Raw genomic sequence first — 15,262 nt, 5'->3', positions numbered from 1 at the left:
GTCGACCAGGAGGAAAGAACGAAAGGGCTAACTAACTAACCGCCATCGGTGCCAACTCATCAGTGCAGCCAAGGAGTCGTTTCTGCGTATATCATAACTTACTCCAGAAGATGGCTACGGTACGGTATGGAGATGAACGTGAAGGGGTCAACGGAGCCGTCTGTATCGTTTGCCCCCCGCCCTTCGGCGGCAAATCACCGTGCTGGCCTGGATCAGGATCGAAGCAGGAGAAGAAACGAACAAAGGAAAGCCCCCACGAGAAGTGGCGATGAGGTAGTAGTATCTGCTCACTCCGGTAGTCTCTCCCTCCTTACTTGCTTTGCTGCGCCAGTGCATCAGCAGCACGCCAAAAAGTGAACCGACTAAAGAAAAAAAAGTGTACATAACGTGCCCATGTGAGCTCTGCTGCTTCTTGCACGCACCGCAATATTTGGAATTCGAAAGTGCATGTACTCGTGGTACTCTACTATGTATGCTCTGCGTCTGGGGTTACCTCGCCACTAATGAAGTTGGGTTTCATTTCATCCCCACTCGAAACTATCTTTCCGTGCGTGTCTCTCCTCTAGCTAGATATATATCCTGCATCGTAATTCACGTTGCGGGGATGCATCATCTACTCTGCACCGTGCCTTCGCAGAAAGCTAGTCTTACTATATACACACATACACGAGTACAGCAGCCCTCTCGGATTCTTGCTCTAGAGTATGATGTACAATACATACTAACATATTATATGGTTGGGGATATCTAGTGCCGGGGTAAGTGGACATTCGGATCGGGGGGAATTAAAATCTAAATGCGGTAATATATTGGAATTTATTAAATTTATTTAATATGTTTTTTCACGCTCTATGGCCCCGCAGGGACCGAAAATCCCAATATCTCGGCCAGTTTTTACCCGTTTTCTTCGATCAAACACTCATCTGGACCCCACTGGTGCCCTCATTCCATCAGTACCATTTTTTCACCTGCCCGATGCTGTTGGCCAGGCGTCCGCTGCCAACTCCAGAGCTCCATGGCCCCGCCGGGACCGAAAATCACAATTTCTCCGCCAGTTCTTGCCCATTTTCCAAGGCGCAGATATACAAAGCTCATCAACAGGTTAGCGATAAGCTGGAATTGTAGCAAACTTTAGGTAATTGTTTTCCATTTATGTACTTAATATTCTTTGTCACAACAATTAGCCACCATATTGTGCTGCCAAGACGTCCCTATCGGGTAATCAAGCGTGCCAAGACCTCATAATCGGAAACTCAGCCGTGCTAAGACCGGGCTGTGGCAGCCTTGCCCCTGGACATTCCCGGGGCCTCCCCATGCAAAATCATTTTTCGTATATTTATTTTGGATTTTGGTTGCCACTCAACCACGCCCTTTAAAAAAAAAAGGGCCCTTTGAAAATTATCTCATTCCTCTTCTCTGTCGTTGTAAAGAGTTCTTTTTTTTAATTAGGTTGTTGCTGTGAACTAACCGAACGTCAAAAGTGGGAATGAAAACACTCCGGGTCTAGATGTCCCCAACCATAGCTCCAGAGTGGGTATGTAGCTCCAGATCCTCATCCCGGCAAGCCCTAGTGGGGAGGGCAGGGCAAGCTTGGACCACAGCCAGATCGTGTGTGTACCAGCAGTGCACGGACACTCGAACTGTCCGTGCAGCTAGCAGTATGTAGCAGTAGCAGTAGCAGTAGCAGTACCTAGCAGCAGCAGTAGTAGCTGTGGATGATCACCGACCGGCAATCGTTGCACCTTCTCGAACGATGCAAACGCACACATCAACACCTACTACTCAATCCTAGCTAAATTTGGGAGACCCAACTTTGCCATGCAAGGTCGACAGCTTTGTACTGTACATATGAGCATCATCAATTTTCCGTGGGCGGTTGTGGGTCGTGTACTATCGCTGACCAGTAATCTGCTAGTCTGCCGAAGCGGCCATGAGGGGACAAGGGAGAGAGAGAGGTAGATGGAGAGAGAGGGAGAAAGAGAGAAGGGGAGGTGTGTGCGTGAGGGTTTTTGTCCACACGTTCCGGATGATAGCTGCCTGTATACCTACATCCTATGTCAATCATCCAATGCAGCTCTCTGGAAAGAGATATGTTCCGTTTGCTCGTTCGTCTCTTCATCTCGACCGACCTGCCGGTTTCATGAATTATCATTGAAGCTGGGAGATGGTGCGATCTGGTCGGCCGGCAGGCAGTCGGTGGCGGGAGGGAATGGATTGATCATTGATGGCTTGGTTGATGGCTTGGTTGATGGCTTGATGGATGGATAGATGGATGTATGGATGGATGGATGTAGTCGAGAGGTCACGGCTGACTGGGGCGACGAGACAAATCATGAGAGGCAGTCGCATGTTGGATTATCGCCGCTCTCATTCGCGGCGTGGAGTCTGGGGGAAGGGTGCCACTACACCACGCCTACGCTAGAACGACCTTACTACCGACCAGACGATACGAGACCGGTATAGCTCATGGGCAAATCGGCGGCCACCATGCAGAAGCACAAGCGCACAGACTTCATGCCATGCTGGCTGGCTGGCTGGCTGGCTGGCTTCTCTCTGGGTCCATAGCTATCGATTACACCACACGGAGCTTCCTGGAGCCCGGATCGGCCTCCCCTCCTTTAGGACGTGTAGTGGGATGTGGGATGTAGGATGTGGGATACTCATACCACGTCTCAATCACTCACCCCCTCCCCGCACATGCCGCTCCGCAACCAAGGACGTTATATTCGACCTGTGGGGCACCATCTGCGACACTTTTCTCCAGTGCAGCTAGCTCCATCGTGCCTCCTCCTCGTCGTCCTCCACCTCCTCCGTACTCAGTCCAATCGAAGGATACTGGACTGGACTACAACTACTTCTTCCCACCCCGCCCTCGCATCTTTCCATCCAACACAATCCTGCCAGCAGTTCAATCTCACACACTCATCCTCAAAGCCGGCTTTCAAGTGCTTACCCATCCATACGCACACCCTCACACTCACACTCCCCCCACACACACATATACACAAACACACACACACATCTACCCGTCTATCCACCCATCCATCCCACCTTCCTCCAGATCAAAGCTTGCGTAGACGTCCGTCCGGTTCCCCCCAAGTGGCATTGCATCTTCAAGAAAAACCAGATCCGAGACCACCTCCATCGCCTCCGGCACGCAACATTGCATCTGGCCGATTCAATATCCGACCGCTCACCTTCCCCGTCCCTTGCATATCAGCATATCTACATATTCCACATTTCACCATGTACTACATTCTGTACCTCTCCAGTAAGCATTCCAGCCGTCCCACCCTTCCGTTCCCCCACTGACCGGATTAGGCCTTTGCCGTCGCCGCCGCTGGACTGATCCGCTGTACAAATGCATCTCGTACGACAACTGCGGGTACGCCTGCACGGTGTCGGTCAACCACCGCGAGTACGTGACCGAGAACACGTACGAGACCGAGGACCTGGCGAAGGAGGCCGCCGCCATGAAGGCATATCTCATCTGCCGCAACCTTAGCGTTTCCGAGGGACAGGGCGCCGTGCCCACGCATATTGTAGGCCAGGGCGTCGGTGTTTGGGCGGGGCGAAGTACCTGAACTGATCCGTGAACGTGGCGGTAGGTAGGTAGGTATGCGGAGTTGAGCTCGCGATGATGATGCGTTTGTTGATGTCGATGTTGATTGTTTGGACTTTGTGTGTGTGCGGGTCGGCGAGGACACGATTGGTCTGCGCCTTTTGGATATGTTCTTATTCCTACAGCCCTACCTGGCGAGGGCCATGCTGCTTTAGCTAGCTGTATGGCCATGAGCCGGTGGGAGCATGGGGCGTTTCTTGTACATGATTTTCCATTTTTTTCTTTCTTTCTTTCTTTCTTCCGATCGTTTTGAGGCTGTAGGTGCTATCCGCTCCTCGGGTTATGGACCGATCGACAGAAAAACGGGCCGCTCGTCTTCTTCCTCTTCTGATGGTTGTTTGTTTTTTTGTGGGCATGGTGCACGGGGTTTGGGAGTTTTCACATACGGACGGTCGCTTTGGCATTGGCAATATCTCTTCTTCTTATTCTTCATCTTCTTGTTTTTCTCGACGCTTATGTGTCTACCTACATATCGAATGATCAACGTTCACCGCATCGCCGGCGTAACCGTGGCCGTGGCCGTATGTAGTGGGGGAGGAAAACCGCCGTGCAGTTCCAATACCCCGAGTGAGAGCTCATGCATCGCAGCACGACGATTCACGAATCCATAACTAAGTATTAACAGCAAGCAGTTCATCCCAACTTCCCAGGGCCGCCCGGTCAGGTAGTCCCGGTTAGGTCTCCATCTTTTTTCTTTCTTTTTTCTCTTTCTCTTTTTGCGGTGGTGGTTGCTGGCGGGGGAAGGTGGGTGGTTGGTGAGTGCGAGTCGTCAGTGTCCGTGGTCCGTCGCCGTGAATGAGTTGGCCCAGGGACCGGGGGGGGCCAGGGGTTGGTGTGTTGGCGAAGTGCGGGGATCCTTTCATGCAAGGCCAAGTCGTGGCAGACTGCCGCGCTGGACGTGGACGCGATTTTCGGTAGATTGCTGGGTGCTGTGTGTGTGTGTGGGGGGGGGGGGGTGGGGGGTAGAGATCTGTTGAGAAAGAAGTGGGGCGAGGGAGGGAGGGGGAGGGGAAATGATATTCCGTTCCGAGGGACGGACGGACGGACGGACTTCGACCCGGGTTCTAGAGTAGAGTAGGTCGATGGGGTTTTGCCGCAGACGCGCGGCGTTTTACGGTGTCTCACTACTAGAGTATGTCGAGGCGCTTGGGTGGCGCAATTGGCCCGACGAGGAGCAGCGGGACATACCGGTACATATAAAAGGCGTCGACCGGACACGGCTCTGCTCCGTGCGGTCTCGAATCTCGAGTCTCGAGACCGCGTCGATGTACATATCATACCCAGCTGCGAGAAAACGCCGAATAATTGTCGGCTTCGACGGTGCGGGCGTCGGGCGACACCGCGGCGAGGCCGAGCGATTGTTCCGGACTTCGGTATGTTCCGGACGATTGATTGATTGATTGACTGATTGTTCATACAGCATGGAACCCGAAGGTTATGGCCGATAGAGATATCTACAATACAACATTTCGACAAAGAAATTCCACCACCAAATCCATACAGAAATGACAAGCCAAATCCCCTCGTCTCGCAATATTTTGAAAGTGAGCCTCCGAAGAGGCTCGGGTTGTCGGTTTTGCGCTGTAGCGGCGCTTCGTAGCCCTCCTCTTCTCCAAAAGATACCTCCACTCGGTACTACCCTCAACATAACTAGTCTAGCGCACACGGCATGGTGCTCGAAAGGAATCGTCGTCTCAGGGTTTGCGTAGCTGTCAAGGCCGGGGCCCGATGAATAGCAGCGAAGATATTTGGATCGAAGGCGGGACTGGCAAAATGCCGGTTGTCATGGTCGATGTTGTCCTGGGCCAAGCCCTGAGCTCTCCCCCTGGAGTTCACTCTCCTCCCCCGACTTTTCCTTACCCCCGAGTACAAAGGAGGGCGGCCGGATACACCGATTCATCCGATGCTCACGATAACTACACGATGTCGGACACGCCGCCCGTCGGATTGAAGCCGGGTCAGTACATAGGCGTTTAGTAATAAATGTATTCTCGCCTCCACAGCCGGTAGCATAAAGTGTGTTGTTGGAGATATACGATGGGAGAGAGTACCTATACGACATGATCATGATGAGATGAATTTCTTAGAGAAGAGAAAGGAGCTCAATATAAGATGGGGATATGGTGACAGCTATGGTGGTGCCAGGCCTGGAATGAGCCAGTCTAGGGTAGGCAGGCAGACGCGTGATAACTGATAGATAACTAATACGTGTCACGTGATACGACCGAGTGATATCTAACTAGTGCTCCCTCCATCACGCCAGAAATAAAAACAAAAACCATCACCACCCCCGGCGGGTGGCTTGGAAAACCCCAAGAGATGAGTCTTTCACCCAAACTTGAGCCCGGAGCTTTCCCTCAACTCCCCTCGCCAATTGCATGGCCTAGGTAGTAAACCACTAGACCACGCGGGGTTTTTTCCGTGCTGGAAACAGAAATTCGATGCCTATAAAGTGCACCACGCTGAGCCTGGGCGTGGGAGGAGGAGGAAGACAGTTTATATTGCAACAAGCTAAGCTGACAAATCCGACGTGTGTTCATCGCGAAACCGTGTCCCATAGTCATGTTCTTCCCGCCTACAAATCCCATGCCGTGATCCATCCCCCGCACTCACCGACGTTGATCCATCCCTCCCCATTCATTAAAACAAAACAAAAAACAAGCAAAGTGTACACAACTGCTACGATCTACCAGGTATTAAGGTCGTCTGCAATGATGACTGAAAATAAAAGTAATAAGAAAGAAATAGGTAAGTGTAAAAAGACACCCAGACCCCCCACCACAACAAATCAATCGTCATTCAAATTCTCTCTGATAGTACATATAACCTTTGTCCACGAAAATTCTATGCGCATGCGCACCACTTCCAGCGGCTATCAGTTTGCGCCGACGTAAAACTCTTTGTGGTCATCGTCGTCATCATCATCGTCGTCGTCGGCGTCCGCCTCGTCGTCGGCGTCGTTGGCGCCATCAGCGCCATCAGCGCCATTGGCGTCATTGGCGTCATTGGCGTCATTGGTTAAAATCGCAGACTCTCGATGGTCGTTGGTAATAGTCGCCCGGTTCGTCGAGTTTCCTCCGCTCTTCATACCGTCTATATCGACAGAGATTGATCTATACCTCTCGGCGTGGCGACAGAAGGCTTGCTTGTGACCACGTTCGCCACATCCGTAACAAACCCATGCTTTGACGATGGCCTTTCTCTGTCCGGGTGCCTCCGCCGAGCCCCAGAAAGTGGAGTTGAGTCGAGCTTCAGTGCCTCCACCGTGGCGACCAGAGGCCTCGAACGTAGCCAGATGAGTGATGATCGTGGCCGAAGACATCACCATAACATTCTGTTGAAGTGAAGCCTTAAAAGCTCGCCACGAAAAGGTCTTTGGCAAGTTCCACAGGAGGTAAAAGCTACGCCACCTATCCTCGACCTTGATGCCGCACATCGCCAAATGAAGGACAATCGCGTTCTGTGCGTTAATCCATTCGGCCACCGAGCGGTAGTTCTCCAGCTTACAGGTAGCCAGCCTCTGCATCTGGGTGAAACCATCCAACCTGGATTCGGCATTCCTGGCCATTGAATCGTCCTTGATGCAAGTCCACAACATCTTCGGATCGTTGTGGGCATCTTCCTGGTATCGCTGGCGGATAAAGGGCTCCATAGCCATGCAGATAGTTCCACAGGCCTGGCTGCATCTATTCTGGTAACGCTCCCATTCAGCGAGGAACAGTTCGTATCGCTGAAGGTACACCGGATCCATGGAGGCGGGAATGAAGGTGTATTTTGGATCGCCCATACTGGCCTGATTGACCTGGGTGTATCTCATGGCCGTCGGCACCGACGGCATGCGTTCGCTTCCTTCGACGATCCTCCAGAGTCCCTGCTGCTTGAGGTGGTCCATAATCACAAGGGCCCAGGTAACGTAGTTGACCCCGTTCAACTTCTCGAAGCAGTTCGGAAGGCTCGTCATAATTTTTTATTGTTATCAGGAATGCCGGATAGAAGGAAACGAGCCGGTGATATCTGTCAATGCAGGAGGCAATGTCGAATTTGGTAAAGGCTGTAAAGCGGTCGGTCAATTCAAACTCCTATTCGGTCTGGAAGGTGTCATATCAAACCTGGGGATGTTCTATTGGGCCTAGAAGGTATTGTATTGGGGTCTGGGAAGTGTTGCACGGAGTGTGGAGATGTTTTATTGGGCCTGGGAGGGGATTTATTTGGCCTGGGAGGTGTTGCACGGTTATGGGAGGTGATGTATTGGGTTGGGAGGTGATGAATTGGGCTTGAGAAATCTTGCACGGGGTGTGAGAGGTGTTGTATTGGATCTGGGAGATGTGGTATTAAGCGGGCGATAGGGAGTTTGTGTTAGACGATTCGAGGTGATGGAGGTGATGGAGGTGATGGAGATGATAGAGGTTTAGGAGAGAGAGAAACAGGAGGATTGGTATCCGATGTTTGTGTTGTTTGTTGTTTTAGTGTGTCCTACGTCGAATAGAACTTGGGGAAGAGAGAGCTGCAAGCTGCCCAAGGGAGGTACCCAAAGGAGCCGCAACCTCACAGATTCAAAGCCTTGCGTGCTGGACGCATATTGATATCATATCAGGGGATAAAAACCCCATATTTTGACCGTACTGATACCATATCACTACAATTTTCTGAAAGATACATTAGCACTACCAATTCTTTTACCCCACTGACTATACAGTAAGTATTTACACAGTCACCGAGTGAAATTTCTGTTTTAGTAGTGCGAATAAACTCATTTTATCTTCGACACTATGGGCACGGCTTTTGATCTAACCGTACACTCACTATGCAGCCACAAAGGCCATTATTGCATGGCAAGATGTAAGAGGCTCTAGAATGACAGGACGCAACCGAAAACATATCTCCTGTATCAAAATATAGTCTCTAGCCGCAGCCCACAATCCGGTATAAAGCCCTGCCAGGGTCAAAGGCGGCTCCGGGTGGATCTCCGATTGGTGGTAGGAACGTCGGTCGTACAAGTGATGACGATTTTCAGCTTCATCCATCAATTTGAACTGCAAAGTCGGCTTCGCCGGCGGCTCCAGCGACCTGCTTGAAGTCTGCTGCTATGCCATCCTTTGGGTCGTCGTGCCCTCCGAATCTCCCGTCCTCGGCACGCCGTCTGCTATCCCCGAGGACTGTACGCCGGGCATAATCTCAGGGTATGAAAGTCATTGCGAAGTATTGTAGCTTGAATATGGACTGGTAAGACTATGGGGTGCTATGTCACAGGAGGGGAGGCCGGTGGAAACGGAAAAGGCAAGAGAAAGTGGGCATGGAGTTCCCACTGCAGTCGACTGTGGACAGGCAGGAGGATGTGGGGTTGACAAGTAGTTAGGAGTGACGGAAATGTGGACCGTATAATCGTGTTGTTGACCACGGAGTACGAGCCGTTACGTTGGAGAGAGGCGTACTGTCGCCCCGAGATGTCACAGAAAATGTGTGTATATTCTGTAGTATATACCCATAAAATCGGGACTGCAACTTCTCCCGGATGGGCTCTTTCCAAGGTACTTGTCAACACACAGTTAGTGACGTTTCATCCACCATTCGAATCAGGCCTTTGTATTCCCCAACCTAACGGGTGAAAGTCGTCTTCTACTAGTATAGGGCGGTTTGTATGTACCTACTCGTGTTCTGTGTCAGACTTGAGGATTAATGCTCTTATTGTGCTATCCACGGGAGAGAGTCGCAATGGAAGATATTCAGCACACTACCGTGCTGAGAAAAGCAATCAAATCAGGGCGGGTACAATGAAGCAGGTAATTTCTGATCGGTAGCTGCGAAAGTGGTTTCCGCGGGAGAGACGTACTGGGCGGCGTTGATAGTTATGACTCTGCCATCATGGTGGGATAGTGAATGGAGCACCCGGGCTCCAGTGCAGTGGCACCTGGAGATGTGAGGACGTCTGGGACTGGCTCTCCGGCGGTCTAAGGCGTCTGGTCTTGCGGCGGACAACCCTCGTTGAATTGGAGCCCGAAGATTTGCGGGGTTCTGACAGAATGGGCAGTGGATGAGCTTGTTAGAAGGAGTCGTGGAGGCTATTGAAGATCCACTGGAGCGATGGAGTTGGAGAAAAGTGAAGTGGTGTGTTCAGGTGAAGTAGCTACGGGTACAAGAGAAAGAGAAATAAACCGAACTTGGAACCGCTATCGCACCGATTATTCCAAGCACCCACCACCGGTCCTCTGAGAGGCTAGTGGACTAGTTACTAGCAGAAACACACTCGTTACCACAGAGCTGAGAGAGTTACGTACAGGTTAGAACTTGGAAGGGAGCAGGCGGGGGATGTAGGGTTTTCGACGAAGAATTCCAAGCCTCGTCGAGAGAGAGAGAGGGAGAGGGAGCATCCATTTATTATCGCATACGGCCTGTCTAAACTATGGTGACCACAAGCCCGTCTTTTCCTGCAAGCTTTGTGGGACAAGCCGTATCGAATTTAGCAGACGGACCGATCCTGTCGAGCGAATTATCACTCGTTATTTGCTTATTTGTAGAACTAGGCTTACTTAGCATTACAAGTCGAACACGGCTGAATTTGGTATGTTGAGGCGCAGGGGCCGACAGCGATGGAGCTTTCTATCTATTCCCATAGAGCTGGTAGGAAGGTCGGGTTTGTAGTCGCCATAGTCTGACCAGTGACAGGCCGTATGTGACGATAAATTGGCGTAAAGCCGAAGCAACACTCGGTGATTCCATCCAACGTCTAGTTGGCTTTGAGCAAGTCGATTTCACGGAACCTCTCGGCAATCCGGATTCGACAGCAGGCATTTTCGCCAAAGGAGAAAGAGGAAGACATGGAAGACGAGGAAATGTACAATACGTGGGAAGCAACAAGGAAAGACGATACCACAGGGGACGACAGTCCACCGCCGCATCAACGGCAAGAATCAAGATGGAATAGAAAACCACATGACCGAAGACGGCACCCGTCGCCCAGCTCCTAATGCTCGCAGACATGCCCGAACCGACGAATGCATCATCTGCAACCATTACGACGAGTGAGTGCATATCAGTACCTACATACCGTACTCGTGGAGTCGTGGACTCGTGGAGGGTCGATGACCAACAGACGCTGCATTGGATCTGCAACAGCTCTCTTAGCCAACTCGGTCTTACCGGCAACCCGGCAACTAGGAAATGGCGAGGATGTTGACCAACTAGTAAGTGGTTACTAGCCGGCCCTATCGATCTCCAACCACCCAGCTAGAATAGCAACTTGAGGGGATGTGCTGGTTTTACTTTTATGATCACTCGTTATTTGCATTGCGGATTTTTCATGTCTACAAGTATCGTGGGCTTCTGAATTTTTGCTGCATATTCTGGCAATACTCAGACTATTCATCGCTTTTCTATCATTACTTCCAAATTCTAATAGATCCGTTAGTGTGCGATCGAGTGATAGCCCCTGTTTAAAAGCTTGCAGAGTGAAAGGTCTTTACCATGTTCCATGCCAGCTTCCAAGGTTGGATTCCAAGTCGCACCTCCAAGTTTTAGATGACACCCCTTCCCAAGTTCACCGTTCGGAGGACCGGTGGTGGGTGCTTAGAATATTCAGTGCGGTAGCAGGTCCAAGTTTTCTGCCTCTTCCTCTTCCTCTCTCTCTTGTACCGGTGGCTCCTAGACCCGAACATACCTACCACTTCACTTCTCTCGATCTCCATCGCTCCATCGCTCCAGTGACTCATCTCCACGAGTCCTTCCAACAGAGAGGGGTAAAAATCATGGTAACGACACTCCATGGTACATATCAACACGGTCAAATGCGTGTTTAGTGGGCTTGAGTAAAGCGTAGGAACGAGTGTATTTCTGTGAGTGAGTGAGTGGTCCACTAGTCATTCGGAGGACCGGAGGACCGGTGGCGGTAGCGGGTCGAAGTTCAGTTTTCTTTCTCTCTCTCTTTTTTTTTGTAGCAGTAGCTCCTATGTAGACCAGAACACATCACTTCTCCCCATCTCGATCGCTCCAATGATCTCCACCACGAGTCCTTCCAACATGAAGTACGGAGAGTAGTCGGGCTCCTCGTGAACTCACTACCCTTGCGCCCGCCGACTCGTATCAAAGATCGGCACGGCCTTTACTACGCACCTACATACCCAGTAGCTTCGGCATCCGCCCCTGCCGTCAGCACCAGGATGGCAGGATCCTGGCAGCGGCAGCGGGGCAAGCTACAGAAGCCGACTAGGTATTACCGTGATATAGGCACCCACATACATATACATATCTACTTCAGAAGACAAGTATCTATCTGTCTAATTAGCGAGCGGCGGAAAGGAAGATCCCCCGGCCCCAACATTTCCAAATTCCAGTCCACTGGCACTCGCGGCACTGCTGCACGGACTCAGGGGAACAGAGCGCTGGCAGTTCAACTCTTACATATACATAATACGAGTATCTGCATATGTATGTACACACAATAGCGGCGGCCGAACGGTTCGCCTGAGTCGCGGTCGACAGCCTACAGGTGTTTACGGACTGCTGGCGATCACATTTGGTTGGCTACTATGTAACTAGTAGCAGAAGCATTCGATCATTCACTCGAACACGTATCTACATAGGTGCTTTCACCACGGCCCGTCCAACATCCAAACTTCACTCTCTGGGAGACTAGGTGCAATAACCACTTCGTGCGATAGGTATAACTGGTAGTAGCAGTTACCAGGCATTGGTTCAGCGAACTATTGATTCCACCGACCTTCATCGACACTGCCCAACTATGTATAATGTATTTAATAGAGACGCGTCCTCCTCCTCCTCCGAGTGGCGCGGCAGTACTCTACTCCGGCCACGGCATAATTACTTGTATGTAGGTGCGTGGGTGCCTACGAGGGATGATGAAACACCACCGCCTCACCGCCTGTTTCCGCCCGGGGTTCACTTTTCCCACGCCTTTGAAGATTGTGGGCCATGTATGATGTTGGGTGGATGCCTGCCGGACTCAGGCTGGAGGTTGGGATGAGGCTTTGGAAGTTGCAACACGGCGTTCACGGCATATGTACTAAGTACTACGTATGTACACGGTGGGAATGTACCTACGAGTCTGCGACCGTAAACGGCCAGCGCGAGGTAATGGATTTCCGGCAGTGGTCAAGTGGGGATGTGTACACTGTAGAGGACAATATTGAAGAGAGGGAAAATGCAGAGGGAGTGTGATGAGACGTGTACTCTTCTCTAATACTCAGAGTAGAGCAGAGTAGAGCAGAGGCGTTGGCAGCATGATATGCTGCCACGCAGTGCACAACCGCAGTGCTCCAATGGTACATAGTAACTACCTACTACGGACCACCTATGCATCATCCACTGACGGTGATACCGGCGTGGAGCAGAGATGCCTGGCGACCTGGCGAGGAGGCTGGAGAGTGGAGACTCAGACTGAGACTGAGACATAAAAATAAATATCAACAACGGTTGAATCCCTGCATCATGTGAATCTGCAGATTCAAGACTTTGTAGTCGGCGTGTGTATGGCTAACTAGTAGCTGTCGAGCGCCGTCTACGCCATGCATTTCACTCCATAGTTAGGCGCGTTTATAGTTGGTTAGGTACTCCGCCTAAATATTTACCAAGTTGGCACCAAACCGAATACGACGGCAGCTGCGTTACAGCGTTGCAGGGCGAGAGCTACTCTACATATGGATGCTGTCTAGCCTCAAACTACGGTGATAACTACTGCTTAGGCATGCCGCGGCGCTAGTAGCCGACTGGGACTACCTAAGGCAAGTACTTAGTACGGTATGTATTGCTCTTGCGCCGTGGACGACAGGGAGACGACGCGAAGAGGCATTAGTTAGGTAGTAGGCAGGTAGGTAGGTGTGTAGGCGTGTATATGATGCGGTATATAGGTCAGGCATCAAGACTACAGAGCGACATGTGATGTGGCTTGAATAAAATGTCTTCGGCGAGGTGCATAAAAGAGTTGGCGGCTTGACGGTCATTCGGACGACTGGAATACAGTAGGGGGGCCAAGTCTGTGTTCTAATTCCTATTCAGCTTCACGTCTGGATGATGCAGCGATATCCGCAATCGCAACTCAATGGGCTATTCAGCGTGACAATGGTGTATCTGGCGGTTGGAGGAGAGACTTCTACTAGCGTAGTCACGTGTTGCAAACGAATGACCCGCCATGTTTTCGGCATTAACTACCAGGGGCCGGGGCTCTTGCTGATCCTCGCCCATCTCACTTCCAGCGGCAGCCGAGATAAGGGGCCGTTATCGTGGCATCTTCCAATGAGGGAAGCCGCGGGAGCTACTCTACTCGTACTCTAATTTGCACCTGAACGTCAAAACCACTCTAGCTATCCGCGACTATCGAACGGCAACGGCAATTATAGTAGGTGTTTGAGTGATCTGTCGGTGCGTCCACGCTTAGCCTGCCGATAGTAGCGCTCGTACTCAATTGCTCAGTTGTATTCGAATTACCTTTTAATGGCAAAGATTGATGTTAATTGGATCGATTCGGCGAACGAAAAATCGGAGTCCTCGACCTCCGGACTCGGGCGCCGCGACGACAACGCAACCGTCCGCGAGAGCGCGAGTATGCAAGCCTCGGAAGCCACGGCGTTCCCAAGACGGTGATGCGTACTGCTCCGTTGTGGGTTCCTCGTATTCGATCCGGCAGAGTAAGTAGTCCTGAGCCTGAATCCGATGTCTTATGCTAGCGCCAGTTCGCTCTAGCGACGTCCGAACCGCTTGTCGCAGTCGCAGTCGCATAGTGGAGTATAGTAGAGTACGGTAGAGTATATAGACACCTCCTACGCGCAAGCGGCTTCCAAGGATTGTCGCATACGGCTTCGCTATTTGTTCAGCGAGTGTCGGGCGCCCGCTCGCGGCGCAGTGAAAGGAGTAGAGTAGGTACGGTAGGTGGCCTGTCGGACTCCCGAGTCTCACTATGGCTGCCGCGTCAGTGTAAGCTGTCCGGCAACACACCCAGCTCTGGGGAGACGGTGGGAGCGATAAAACAGTGGGAGTGTAAGGGTACAGAGGTACTTAGGTAGTCATATAGAACTTTACCCCGGATTTGCATAAGCTGACGTGTTGTTGTTGATAGAATATCGTGAACTTTGGGAAGCTATTCCAGGACACGATAGAAACGGAATGATGATTGAAGACGGAAGTCTGGGATAGCTGAAGAGGCAAGGGGAGGGGGCGCAAAGAAAAGGGGAGGAGGCGTAAAGAAAAGGAGGCGAAACTCCTGGAGAAAAAGTCTCGTGCATTACGTGTGCGTGAATCGGAGGCGTCGCCCAGTCTCGCGCCCCATATGTGGATACTCGTGCGTCGTCAGATGCTGGATACTAGGTACTCGTATAGAGTACATACAGCCACCTATATGACGCTGCGTCCAGAGTACCTGGTCGGCTGGGTTCTTGGTTCTCCACAATGGTTCCCCGCGATGTCCGCTGTCAGGATCACAACTCTCGGGGATTGGGTTTGAGGATGAGGGGGCTTGGAAGTTCATGGCCAAAACTCTTGCGCCGTGAAATCTCAACCTTGGCTCCACCGGGGGTACGACGCCTTGAACGCGGCACCGCGGCATGGGCCAAGTACATAACTTGGGGCCAGCATGCAGAGCATATAGTGATTCTTCTGCTTTTGAGGATACCGTGCAGATCTCACCGTGCTAGC

At 51.5% G+C, this 15,262-nt stretch overlaps 2 protein-coding genes across 2 annotated transcripts; one reads left to right on the top strand and one right to left on the bottom strand.

The window, feature by feature from the left end:
- Window positions 1-3,246: 3,246 nt before the first annotated feature.
- BZA05DRAFT_440797 (uncharacterized protein) lies at window positions 3,247-3,584 on the top strand (the record flags this gene model as incomplete). The annotated part of the gene is made up of 2 exons (XM_051486626.1): window positions 3,247-3,271; window positions 3,322-3,584. 2 exons carry the CDS (start codon window positions 3,247-3,249, stop codon window positions 3,582-3,584), a joined length of 288 nt encoding a protein of 95 aa, XP_051344813.1.
- Window positions 3,585-13,959: 10,375 nt separating this feature from the next.
- BZA05DRAFT_24169 (uncharacterized protein) lies at window positions 13,960-15,186 on the bottom strand. The gene is made up of 4 exons (XM_051479921.1): window positions 14,651-15,186; window positions 14,496-14,526; window positions 14,060-14,428; window positions 13,960-14,010 (listed from the first exon to the last, which is right to left on the bottom strand). The coding sequence occupies exons 1-3, from the start codon at window positions 14,851-14,853 to the stop codon at window positions 14,063-14,065; spliced, it is 600 nt and encodes a 199-aa protein (XP_051344812.1). The 5' UTR covers window positions 14,854-15,186; the 3' UTR covers window positions 13,960-14,010; window positions 14,060-14,062.
- Between the last annotated feature and the right edge of the window lie 76 nt (window positions 15,187-15,262).

The sequence above is a fragment of the Tricharina praecox genome (genome assembly GCF_024521635.1).
Source record: "Tricharina praecox strain CBS 144465 chromosome Unknown BZA05scaffold_1, whole genome shotgun sequence".
In the NCBI taxonomy this organism is placed as follows: Eukaryota; Fungi; Ascomycota; class Pezizomycetes; order Pezizales; family Pyronemataceae; genus Tricharina; species Tricharina praecox.
The sequence above is the reverse complement of the archived record's forward strand: the minus strand, read 5'-3'. Positions and strand labels throughout refer to the sequence as shown.

Coding starts and splice junctions, on each gene's coding strand:
- BZA05DRAFT_24169 (XM_051479921.1), bottom strand. CDS start 14,853: ATGCACGAGACTTTTTCTCCAGGAGTTTCGCCTCCTTTTCTTTACGCC. Junction 14,527..14,650: donor TCAGCTTATGCAAATCCGGG/GTAAAGTTCTAT, acceptor CGGCAGCCATAG/TGAGACTCGGGAGTCCGACA. Junction 14,429..14,495: donor AGTCCGACAGGCCACCTACC/GTACCTACTCTA, acceptor CAAATAGCGAAG/CCGTATGCGACAATCCTTGG.